At 41.9% G+C, this 12,897-nt stretch overlaps 1 protein-coding gene across 5 annotated transcripts in view; it reads left to right on the top strand.

Annotated features, from left to right (window-relative positions):
• Positions 1–12,897, top strand: part of SLC31A1 (solute carrier family 31 member 1) — a 35,106-nt gene that overhangs the window by 12,829 nt on the left and 9,380 nt on the right. Inside the window, exons 1-2 of one of the 5 annotated variants that reach the window (XM_081527575.1) lie at positions 2,109–2,207; positions 5,812–5,962. The exons of 2 other annotated variants lie outside the window; for them this stretch is intronic. Coding sequence is in view for 1 of the 3 variants with exons in the window: in XM_081527532.1 (XP_081383658.1) it covers positions 5,884–5,962 (79 nt within the window). In the remaining 2 variants the exon portion in view is untranslated. Of the gene's footprint in view, positions 1–2,108; positions 2,208–5,811; positions 5,963–12,897 lie in introns of those variants that run through there. 2 more of the 5 variants (XM_081527554.1, XM_081527532.1) reach the window with 2 other exon arrangements.

A 12,897-nucleotide genomic window follows, 5' to 3' on the forward strand; every position in this document is an offset into this window, starting at 1 on the left:
AAGTGAGACTGGACTACCTTTGTGCCCTTTTGGGATATCACAATAAAGAAATGCTTTAGTTTAGTTCCTGGTCGAAGCTTAACATTCTTTCTTTCTTTTTAGCTCCCTTGTTTAAATATGTTGGGTTGGCAAAAAAGTTCATTCGGGTTTTTGTAACATCCTGTGGAAAAACCCGAACAGAGTTTCTGGCCAATCCAGTACAATCTTAGATTCTGTGCACTGTGTCTATGTTGTCTTGTGCTTGCGCTTATTCCCTTAGTTGTGTTTATAACCCCATGGACTGTAGCCCACCAGGCTTCTCTGCCCATGGCATTTTCCAGGCAAGCATACTGAAGTGGGTTGTCATTTTCTTCTTCAGGGGATCTTCCTGACCCAGGGATGGAACCCCATCTCTTGCGTCTCCTGCATGGGCAGGCGGGTTCTTTACCACTGAGCCACCTGGGAAGCCCTTATCTATGTTGTACATCTTTATAATTCAGAGTTTTGGTTCTCAAATTTTAGAGTACATAAGAATTGCTATATATTTGGATATATGTCTAGATTCTGAGGCCCCGTTCCCTGAGAGGAGATTTGGGAGTCTAGAGTGGAGTCCGTAATTTTCATTTTTAGCCAAACTTCTTGAATAATTCTGATTCAGGCAGTCCTTAGACCACACTTTGAGAAACTCTTGAGTTAGGAGGATAGTCATTAACATTTATTATTTTCTATGTATGTTATTAATGTGTCAGTCACTTTCATATGTATCTTTATATTTGGTGTTCAAAAAACAGTGAGATTTTATTATCCCAGACCTATGTGTATTATCTCCACAAAATTTTAGTAAACTTGTTCTGAGCTCCAAAGATGGCATTGCCTTGTGATAGTCAGCGTCTGACTCCAAGAACCAGGAGAGCTCTTGCTCTTGGTACTTTTGCTTCAGCAAGGTATCTCAGAATTTCTACTCTTTTCTTTCAAGCTGTAATAATTATAAAGGCACAGGGGGGCTATAATCCATACATTGCCTGAGAATACCTCAGATTTTTGAATCAGTGGTTGGGAGTGATGACTCTTTGTGACAACATTCACCATTTGAAAGTTCACACAGAGGCATAATAATCAGAGGTGTTCTGGTGTTTTAAAGGAGTACAATAAACGGTGACTTTTTTGTTGGTGACATTTTTATGAGTTTTTTAAAGTTCTGTTTTTGACACTGAAAATATATAGTAGAATGGCATTTGGGACTTTTGTTAATTTCAATGGGATGCTGAAATGTGGCCTGGAGCTCAGGCTATGTGGAAATCCATTTACTTAGAGCCACACAGAGGCGAAGCAGCCTAGAGTACTGCAGTTAATCGTTTTAACACAAAGCACAGCTACTCTGGAGGTGGATAACAACTAGATCTAGCTCCTCCTCGACAATTTAATGGACATGCCTGGTGGCTCAGACGGTAAAGAATCTGTCTACACTGCAGGAGACCCGGTTTCAATCCCTGAGTTAGGAAGATTTCCTGGACAAGGGAGTGGCTACCCACTCCATAATCTTGCCTGGGGAATTCCTTTAATGCGCTTTACAGACTTGCCAGGGCCCTTAGATAACGATATTGGTTTACCCTGAGTATAAGGAGTATTCATTTCTTCCTCCCAATAGAAATAGGTCTGTATTTCTTTCCAAGCTCCCTAACAACTACAACTTTGTTTCCTTATCTCAATTTTTCAGAATTGCCTCCAGAAAGTAAATAGCTGCCTTTGTTTTCTGTTTGCTTTGTTTCCTTTTGACTGCCCTGTGCAGCATGGGGGTTCTCAGTTTCCTAGCCAGGAACTGAGCTCATGCCCCCTGCAGTGAAAGCATGAATTCTTAAGGACTGGACCACCAGGAAAGTCCCTAACACCTTTATGTTAAGAGACAGGGACATGAGACGTTGGGTAAAAGTCCAATGATACGAGTAATAAAATGATCACTGGACTTGAGGTCAGAATCTGGATTCTAATTGCAGACTGCCACTAGATTGACTGCCACATGACCTTGACTAGTCAGTTAACCTCTTGTACCTCTATTTTCCAGCTATGAAAGTAAGTAGCCGTTCTTGTTTAATCCAGTCCTATCTTTCACATGCGGTTAGGTCTAGCAACATACTACACTGTGCTTGCTCAGCAGGAAAACCTGGACACGTGCTGAAAAGAAAGTTTACTATTGATTGGACCCAGACTTAGAAGCATTCAATCAACAGGTATTTATTGAATACCAAGGTAAATGGTATATTAGACTCCACATAGTCTAAAGTAGGCCTTACTATGCATTCCATGAACAAGATGTGAGTAGTTTTCTTCAGCCTTGTTATTGAGCACTCATAGAACATAACCCACAAAGTAATAATAATGCTTTTATGTATGTTATATGGTCTTTTTCTCTCAGTATTTCTTGCCATTCATTATCTTATTTTAATGATAGAAAAGCCCTGAAAAGGAACAAGACAGATGTTATCTCATTCCCCTGAGTTTCAGATGAGATGCCTAAACTCAGAGATCAAAAGTGATTCTCAGAGACTACCCTAGTGGTGCAGTGGTTGAGACTCTGTGCTTCCAAAGCAGGGGCTATCAGTTCGATCCCTGGCTGGAGAACTAAGATTCCAACATATCATGAAGTGTGGCAAAAAAAAAAAAAGTGGTTCTCAAAGAAGTAGGGTGATTCTGCCCCCGAGGGGATATTTGGCAAAATCTGGAGATATTTTGGATTGTCACAGCTGGGATAGTGGTTCCTACAGTGCACAGAACAGCTCATACAACAAAGAATTGTTCAGCCCCAAATGTCAGTGAGGTCAAAATTGAGAAACTGGTATTGGCGTTTTACCCCCAAAGAATACAGAGTGATGGAGTTGGATGAAGCAGAATCCAGATCTTGGACTCAGTCTAGTATAGTCTCCACTGCCCTTAGCATTAAAAACTGGAGTCACATAAATTCTGGATTTATTGCTAGTGTTTTGTGGAGTGAAAAGTGGGATTTGTCAAATATCATGGCTGAAGATTTCCATGTTTAGTACAGATTGTATAATCCAATAACAGTCTACTAGGCACATGCTGTCCAGGGAACTTAGTCTACCTTCATGATATTTTTTACCTTACTGAGCACCTACCAAATTTGAGTAAGTTACCCAAATGCTATTGAAATCTGAACACAGCCCCTATAGCAGGCTCTGCATAGTACCTACTGCCTCTGGAAAGACTCATGAGACTTTTGTAGGAAATGTCACCAAGATACTCAGAGAGAAAGCAGCAGAGCCAGGAGTTGAATCTTACCTGACTCATGCTCTTAACAGTATTCTGTAAGCTTAACTCCCTCCTACAGAAGTTGACCTGTGACTTTAGAAGATCTTACAACCCAAGATAGTCCTTATAGAGTATTCTTCAGTTTTGCCCCTCAAACCATTAAAAAACCCAGAAATTAGAAGGCTCGCCTAATCCTTTGAAAGTTCTAACAGATATCTTTCTGGATTTGGGGAAATTAAAGGATTATGGCCCATGGCTCTGTAAGGAATTTGTTTTTTTCCATCTGTGAATATCTCACAGAAAACTAGAGCAGAAAATATTATTAGGTAAGAACAAATAAAGGCCAGTTATTCTGCACAGCAAAATATTCTATTAAAGTCTAAATCTGGTCACATCACTCCCCTGTTTATTACCCCTAAATAGCTTCCAGTTGCCCTTGGAGTAAGATTTAGTCTGCTCTAAATGACCTGTAAGGCCTTCTTCACTGTCCCCTTCTGCCTGTCTTCAGCTTCATTGGCTTCTCTTCCTCCTACTCACTGTGTTCTATTCATACTGACCTTGAATGACCTTGATTCTTTTCTTGCCTCGGGGGTTCTATTCTCTGCCCATCTACCCATCTCCAGTAATTTTCAGTCTACTTAAATGTCACCTTAAGAGGGCTTCTCTGTTCTCTCTCCACCTACCCCTGCTGCGTCTGTTAGTTCTTCTACTGTTATTCTCCTACCACAGGACCATGTTTACTTCCAACTATATACTTAAATGCATTTACTTATTTACATATTTAACTAGAGTTTCCTCCTCTAGGGTAAGTTTTGCAAAGGCAAGAATCTTGTCTTGTGCACCTGGGTCCTTGTAAGTAGATATAAAACCTACATGGGTTTTGTAAGAATTAAATACATTTTGAGTAAATGAATATTTTGTTCAGTGCTCTTCCAGGTGCAGTAAGGAGGTATGAATTAGTTAACTTGCCCTCTAAGAACTTTGCTGTGTATATATGGTGTTTTTTATCTTGTATTTTAGGAACTGTAAGTCAAATGTTCCATAAGAGAAGATTGCTAAAGATATCCAGTAAAAAACAATCTCTTCTGTCAGGAATTCAAGGAAAACCTCATAGAAGAGGTGGCATTTTAACTCAGCCTTAAAGAATGAGCTAGATTGTACACTCAAAACAGCAAGGGCCATATTTTAACTTTATCCTACTTCTGGCTTCCCTTGTGGCTTAGCTGGTAAAGAATCCACCTGCAATGAGGGAGGCCAGAGTTTGATCCCTGGGTTGGGAAGATCCCCTAGAGAAGGGAAAGGCTACCCACTCAAGTATTCTGGCCTAGAGAATTCCACGGACTGTATAGTCCATGGGGTTGCAAAGAGTCAGACAGGACTAAGTGATTTTTACTTCGCTTCACTTACTTCTGACACATTTTAAGTGCACTATAAATGTTGAATAAATAATGATAGGATTTTCACATGTTCAGAAAATGGGATGGGGACTACAGAGCCAAAAAAGCGTACAACTATCAAAGTACTAAATTTATTCAGGAAGAGTGAATGGATGACTTTCAGTGGAATATCTGAATGTGAAGAGGATTAGATTGGGGTAAGGCTGGGAAGGAAATCTATAACAGAGACATAAATAAATGCCAGTGAAAGTCACTCAGTCATGTCTGACTCTTTGGGTCCCCATGGACTATACAGTCCATGGGATTTTCCAGGCCAGAATACTGGAGTGGGTAGCCTTTCCCTTCTCCAGGGGATCTTCCCAACTCAGAGATCGAACCGGGTCTCCTACATTGCAAGCGGATTCTTTACCAGCTGAACCACAAGGGAAGCCCAGAAATACTGGAGTGGGTAGCCTATCCCTTCTCTAGCATGTCTTTCCAACCCAGGAATCGAACCGGGTCTCCTGCATTGCAGGTGGATTCTTTACCAACTGAGTTATCAGGGAGGCCCCAAATGCCAGGTAGTGGACATAAAATAAATGATGAGAAGGGTGAGGTGAAGATACTTCTGTGTCTCTTTGCAGACAGATTAGTTCGTGGGAGTAAAACCTAAAATGCAAATCATGGTTTGAGAAATACATGCAAATAGTATCTGGATACTGGTTTCACTGGAACTACTGGTTCTATTATCGACACCATCACCAAAAAACAGCAAAATGCAGGCTCCTATGAAACACCTCCTGTGCTTGGTTTGGCTGGAAAGAGAGTGTTTGCATCCTTATATTTCTGGAATGGAAACATCCTGAGGGGTGTTATAACAGTTGTTACAGAATTTGGTTATTACTGAATAGCTGCATCTGATGACTTCTAAAGTCCTTCCAGGCTTGTTTTTTTTTTTTATGGGGGGGGCGTGGGGGGCACAAGGATCTTAGTTCTCCGACCAGGGGTTGAGCCCATGTCCCCCTACAGTGGAAGCATGGAGTCTTAACCACTGGACCACCATGGAAGTCCTAAAGCCCTTCCAATTCTTAGTGAGACTTCTGTGACCCACAAATTGAGAGGCAGGGCACTAGGTTTTATTTTGAGGTGGTCTGCCAATAGATGAAGAGACGGCTCATTCATCTCTTTCTAGGTCTACTTGTTGAAGCCAGACTTCTCTCCTTAGCTGAGTCAGGAGGATAACCATCCAAGAGGAACTTATTAAATGTCTGCAGTTAATGAAGATGAGGACTTGGAGAAACACTCCATTCAACTGTTTCTCTTACATTTTCTCAATGTATCAGGTGATGACTAAAACCGACAGATTGAAAGAGCATTAAAAAAAAAAAATCGGGATATTTGAGACCTAGTCTCAGTTGGAGTCATGAGGAAAGGCACATTGTGGTATGAATAGTCAGAGGTTTTAGAACTAGACCTTGCAAGAGGAGGAAGATTTGTTGCATTTAGAGATTGTAAGGATGGGCCTTGCAGACTAGAGAAACAATGTCAGCGAAGACACCAGACAGCAAAGTGTGGTAAGAGTAGAAACTGGGCTAATTAGACTTGTTTGGCTGAAAGACAAAGTACCTATAGGCAGAAAGGTAGGTTGAGGCCTTTATTTTAAAAATCTGTGATCTTAGAACAGGGGGGTTTAATAGACAATGGAGAGGTTGGTAGGCAGTGGAATGTTGAGGACAGATAAGTAGAGCCATGCTTTAGGTAGATTCATTTGTCATTGATGTATCACATAGGATGAGCAGAGGGCAGAAGTACCATGAGAAAAACCCATGTTTGTAAGAGAGTGATTGTGAAAACCAGAGGCAGGCTGAGTGAGTCTTCTAATTTATTTGGATTAGGAAAAGTGACCAAAATTTGACACTGAATAAATAGTAAGGCAGATTTAACAGAGAATAATCCCTGGGCCAGGAGTGAGGATACATAAGTTCTTGCCAGGGTACTTCCACAACTTTCTAGAATAACATTGAACAGGTTCCTTAATCTCTCCATGCCATGGGCTTCGCTGCTGGCTGAGCAGTAACGAATCTGTCTGCCAATACAGGAGATGCAGGTTTGATCCCTGGGTCAGGAAGATTCCCCTGGAGAAGGAAATGGCAGCCCATTCCAGTATTCTTGCCTGGGAAATCCCATGAACAGAGGAGCCTGGCGGGCTACAGTCCATAGGGCTTGCAAAGAGTTAGACACTATTGAGTGACTAATACTTCCACTTTTCACTTTCTGTGCCTTGGTTCCTCTGAAACAAGAAGAGATACTGTGAAGATTTGTTGTTGTTATTCAGTCAGTCAGTAAGTCGTGTCCGACTCTTTGTGACCCTGTGGACTGCAGCATGCCAGGCTTCCCTGTCCTTCACTATCCTATCTCCTGGGGTTTGCTTCAGTATCAGTGAATATCCAGTGAATATTCAGGGTTGATTTCCTATAGGATTGACTGGTTTGATCTCCTCGCTGTCCAAGGGTCTCTCAAGAGTCTTCTCCAACACCACAGTTCCAAAGCATTGATTCTTTGGCGCTCAGCCTTCTTTAGGGTCCAACTCTCACATCTGTCCATGACCACTGGAAAAACCTATATAGACCTTTGTCAGCAAAGTAATGTCTCTGCTTTTTAATGTGCTGTCTAGTTTTGTCATAGCTTTCCCTCCAAGGAGCAAGCATCTTTTAATTTTGTGGCTGCAGTCATCATCTGCAGTGATTTTGGAGCCCAGGAAAATAAAATCTGCCACTGTTTCCATTTTTTTCCCCATATATTTGTCATGAAGTGATGGGACTGGAGAAGACAATGGCAACCCACTCCAGTACTCTTGCCTGGAAAATCCCATGGATGGAGGAGCCTGGTAGGCTGCAGTCCAAGGGGTCGCGAAGAGTCGGACACGACTGAATGACTTCACTTTCACTTTTCACTTTCATGCATTGGAGAAGGAAACGGCAACCCACTCCATTGTTCTTGCCTGGAGAATCTCACGGATGGTGCAGCCTGGTGGGCTGCCGTCTATGGGGTTGCACAGAGTCAGACACGACTGAAGCGACTTAGCAGATGGGACTGGATGCTATGATCTTAGCTCTTTGAATGTTGAGTTTTAAGCCAGCTTTTTCACTCTCCTCTTTCACCTTCATCAAGCGGCTCTAGTTTCTCTTTACTTTCTGCCATTAAGGTGGTGTCATCTACATTCGGTATTTAAAAAATTAAGTTTGTCCTTAGCATGTTTTCTCTTCAAAATGATAACCCTCTGTTATTATATAGCTGTATAGTTTGTCTTGTAATCAGTTCCTCCAGGACAAACAAGATTCTCATCTCCTTTGCTCAGCCTGAGCAGATTAACCATTAAGTGGAGTGGAGATATAGAAAGATAAAGTTTATGATAGAAGGGGGTGACCTTGAATCACCTGGAAGCAAAGCCTTTCTTGTCTTACTCTGATTAGAATCAAATTATGGGTTTGCTTTCTGTCTTTTCCATAGATAGTTAGAATGAGATTCCCAGAGCATCTCCTGAGTTACCGTCTTTCTTACTAAAATGGGTATTCTTAGCCAAGAACTTCAGTATAAAAGATCTACTCCCACTAATTCATAGCTCTTTTGTTCTTCTAAAAACTTTCAGTCCATGTAGCATTTCATGTTTGCCTAGATCATTGTGTGTGTGCTTAGTCGCTCAGTTGTATCTGACTATTTGCAACCCCAAGGACTGTAGCCTGCCTCTGTTCATGAGGATTCTCCAGGTGAGAATACTAGAATGGGTTGCCATGCCCTCCTCCAGGGGATCTTCCCAACCCAGGGATCGGAACCCAGGTCTCCTGTATTGCAAGACAATTCTTTACCTTCTGAACCACCAGGGAATTGGCCACTCATAAATGGAAGCCCTTTAAGTTTTAAGTGTAACTGTTTGAAGTAGTTTTCCCCTTTGTCTCTGGCAGTTGGTTACTATTGATGCATCCGATTAGTCTGATGTATGAGTGATAATACAGCCACATAGACTCTGCTATCACTTGAGTGTGTCGAGTGTAGTTTGGTTTCTTTCTCCAAAAAGTGCTTTCAAGGAATCCTGCAACAGACTTATCATCTTTGCTATTTTTACTTCTTATGTTCCCTTAATATCGTTATTACTGAGACCCTGTTCAAGGGCATGCATGGTAGCCAGACTTAGATCACAAAATGGCTTAGGCCTAAAATGGCTTCTCTTATATCAAAAAGCTATACCTGCTTCTTTTCCTCGGGGACCCCCTATGCTTCAGCTAAGAGCCAGTTTTGTCTCAAGGATGGATCTGTTTCTTTGACTTTAACTTTTGTTTTGCATTGCTCTTGTTATTATGTTGTTAGTTGCTCAGTTGTGTCCAACTTTTGCAACCCCAAGGACTGTAGCTGTCAATGGGATTCTCCAGGCAAGAATACTGGAGTGGGTTGCCATGCCCTTCTCCAGGGGATCTTCCTGACCCAGGGATCAAACCCTGGTCTAGTACACTGCAGGTGGATTCTCTGAGCCACCAGGGAAGCCCCTTTGTTATTATAATATTACATAATGACCTGCCTTGGGGAAGACTGCACCTCTGCTGGAAAAGATTGATACATCACCTCTGGGGGTTGGCCATTCCAGGAGATATTTGCAAGATAATGGTCTTGACTTCCTCAACTTCTACCTGTCTCTGTCCTACAGAGAACCTGGCATCCAGACCCAGACAAGATGGTTATTTTGAGACATTAGTCTGCTATCTTTGTCAGCCAGCTTTCCCAATAGAATCATATTCCTTGCCTCAATCTTCTGGTTAATTGGCCTGTCCAGCAGTGAGCAGACTGAGCTTGGGCTCGGTAATACTTACACTATCAGTTTACAGTAGAGCTCACTTTGGTATTATCAACAAAGGCACAAACTTAGAAGAGAAAATGGTAGCTTTCGGTTTTGTTTGTTTTTGGTACTCTGCCTCATAGCATATGGGATCTTAGTTTCCTGACCAGGGATCAAATCTGTGTCCCCTGCATTGGAAGCTCAGAGTCTTAACCAGTGGACTTCCAGGGAAGTCTTGGTAGCCTTAGTTTTATTGAAATTTTTTTAAAGGATAAAATCTAAGTTTTCTTTCTTTCCTTTTCGTTTTTTTTTTTTTTTTTTTAGTGGTAAGGGCTTCCCTGGTGGCTTAAATGGTGAAGAATCTGCTTGCAATTCAGGAGACCCAGGTTCAATCCCTGGGTGGGGAAGATCCCCTGGAGAAGGAAATGGCAACCCACGCCACTATTCTTGCCTGGAGAATCCCATGGACAGAGGAGCCTGGCAGGCTTTAGTCCATAGGGTTGCAAAGAGTCAGACATGACTGAGCGACTAACACAGTGTTAGTAGTGGGGTTTTGGAAATTATTCTCCAGAGTTCTGTCTTTATAAAGCTACAGTTATAGCATGTGCCCTATCCCCTCCCATCACCTGCCAAATTTAATCTGGGGAGAACTCTGTGATTTTAAGGTCTTTACCATTTCTTTTTTTCTTACTGGCCTGACTTATTTTCTTGCTACCTCTACTGTCTCATTTTCCTAAACTGTTATTTAATACATTGATATGGCAGAACTCTGGGAGTCAAAAATTTTTGCCAGTTCTGGCTAGAACCTGTGTATAAACTTAAGATTTACTCACGCCTAATACTCTTTGTAAATAAAATTAGTTTAAGTATCCTTATGATTACTGTACCCCAAGGATACAGGCCAAGGAAAGAGACTTAAAATATCCAAAGCATGGTGTGGGTATATTCAAACAATTATGACCACATTTCTGCCAGTCAGTTTGGAGTAAAAATGTGAGGCCAGGGCCTAGAGGATGAGTGAAACAACATCATAGCCATCAAGGGAAAGGGCCTTCCCCATTTCTATTCATCAAATTATATTTCCCTTCCCTAGAAACTACTACATTTTTTTTCTAAACAACTTCAGTATATTGGCCTGAAATGTCAGGTTATAGGGAGGCACCAAGGCCTGATTTGTTACTGCATTATATCAAGATCTCTCCTTTATTCCTACATTCCTTTACCACTTCCTGCAAACAGCGTAAGCGCAGGATTCATAAAACATCATGTTAGTTACTCAGTCGTGTCCAACCTTTTGTGACCCTATCCATGGACTATAGCCCACCAGGCTCCTTTGTCCATGGAATTCTCCAAGCAAGAATACTGGGGTGGGGAGCCATTTCCTTCTCCAGGGGATCTTCCCAACCCAAGGTTCCAACCCAGATCTCCTGCATTACAGGCAGATTCTTTATCATCTGAGCCATGTATAGGAAAATTTCAAAGTTCACCCATGGAGGCACTTGAAATGAACCCAGAGTCATTCCTCAGAATATCTGCTGACCCCATACAGGTCATGAAAAGGCAGGATTAGTCCAGTTAAACTTGTTGCTTAATCACATGAACATAGTCCATATGCAGGAATCCTTGTTTATGGTAGTGTATGGTTTTTGATGTTGAATTTCCCGTCTGTGCTTGCCAAAAGCTTGTATCATCAATCATGACTATTGACTCCAGAAAGCAGAAGAGTGACTAGATAAGAGTTCCCTTTGTTAAATGTTTTTACAAATCTAAAAAAGAACGTGACCCTAATCATTTTAAGAATAAAAGCTTTCTTCCTTATCATGAAAGTCAGGAAAGACTGGTGGCAGTCTCCAAAAGAATTATCTGAGGCTCCAGATTACATCCGACTAAGCTGGAGGAGAGGGACCATATGGCAGATGTGTGACCACTTCTGTGTAGTCTTTTGTGGGATCTAATCGTAGTCCTTATAGACTATTGTTTCTCATTCACCATTGTGAAATACTAGGAAAATAAAAGAGGATTTAAAGTTTAGATGTAAGGTCAGTGCTAAGACTCAGAATGGGCATCAGAATTTAACCTGCTCACTAGTTCCCTATTTTCTGTCTATAAATTGATATATATTTTGGAGAAGGCAATGGCACCCCACTCCAGTACTCTTGCCTGGAAAATCCCATGGACGGAGGAGCCTGGTAGGCTACAGTCCGTGGGGTCGCTAAGAGTCGGACGCGACTGAGCGACTTCACTTTCAGTTTTCCCATTCATGCACTGGAGAAGGAAATGGCAACCCACTCCAGTATTCTTGCCTGGAGAATCCCTGGTGGCCTGCCGTCTATGGGGTTGCACGGAGTCGGATACGACTGAAGCGACTTAGCAGCAGCAGCAGCAGAGATGCTAGATTTTGCAAAAAAGAGTCTGGCCCTCTAAGCTTTACAATGCATGTGTTTGGGGGAAGTGTTGGCAGGAACAGAGGAAGCTTCTTTTTGATGATTCTCAAAAGTAGACTGAGAAGGAATTAGATCCTTGAATCCAAGGAAGTTTTGAAACCTATTTTTATAAATACTGCACCATACTTATTAAATGGGGAAAAGGGGAAGGTAGAAAATGCAAAGCTATATGGTATTCAGTGTTATTGTTGTTCAGTCACGTCTGATTCTTTGTGATGCCATGGACTGCAGCACACTAGGCTTCCCTGTCCTTCACCATCTCCTAGAGCTTACTCAAATTCATGTCCACTGAGTCGGTGATGCCATCCAACCATCTGTCCTCTGTTGTCCCCTTCTTCTCTTGCCTTCAGTCTTTCCCAGCATCAGGTTATTCCGTATAGGATGTGTCATTCATTCTAATAGTATTCCAAGCAATACAAACAAGTTGGCATATAGCCAACCTCAAGTACCCAGCTGAACATGAATGTTCCCTAGAAACTGAATAGTGTAAAGCCTTCCAAAGAAATAAGCTTCTCACCTATTTTTATATGAACTAAGTTTCATAGAAATTCATACTCGATTTTTTTTCTCTTGCCAATTCCCAGACCATTTCTGCTCTATTTTCTTAAAGAGCAAAGAAGTTTTCTATGCTAAAAGAAAGAGCTTTTATGAACCATCCACATGTGTTGATAGTCATTTTGTGGCCTCAGGAGAGAGGATAGGCAGAAAGGGCTTGAAAGTGGTCTTAGCTAGAATACTCTGCAAGAGAGAAGCTAATGGAAAGCTGACTTTTACCTGGGATTCCACTATAAGAAATCCATTGTGGGCTTTCCTGGTAACTCAGTGGTAAAGAGTCCACTTGCCAATGCAGGAGACAGGGATTTGATCCCTGGTCGGGGAAGATCTCACATGCCATGGAGCATCCAAGCCCTTGAGCCACAACTCCTGAAGCCCACATGCCCTGGAGCCTGTGCCCCACAATGAGAAGCCTGAGTAGCAGAGCTGGAGAATAGCCCCTTCTCTCCAC

Source organism: Giraffa tippelskirchi, chromosome 1 (assembly GCF_054371585.1).
Source record: "Giraffa tippelskirchi isolate mGirTip1 chromosome 1, T2T-mGirTip1v1.2.pri, whole genome shotgun sequence".
In the NCBI taxonomy this organism is placed as follows: Eukaryota; Metazoa; Chordata; class Mammalia; order Artiodactyla; family Giraffidae; genus Giraffa; species Giraffa tippelskirchi.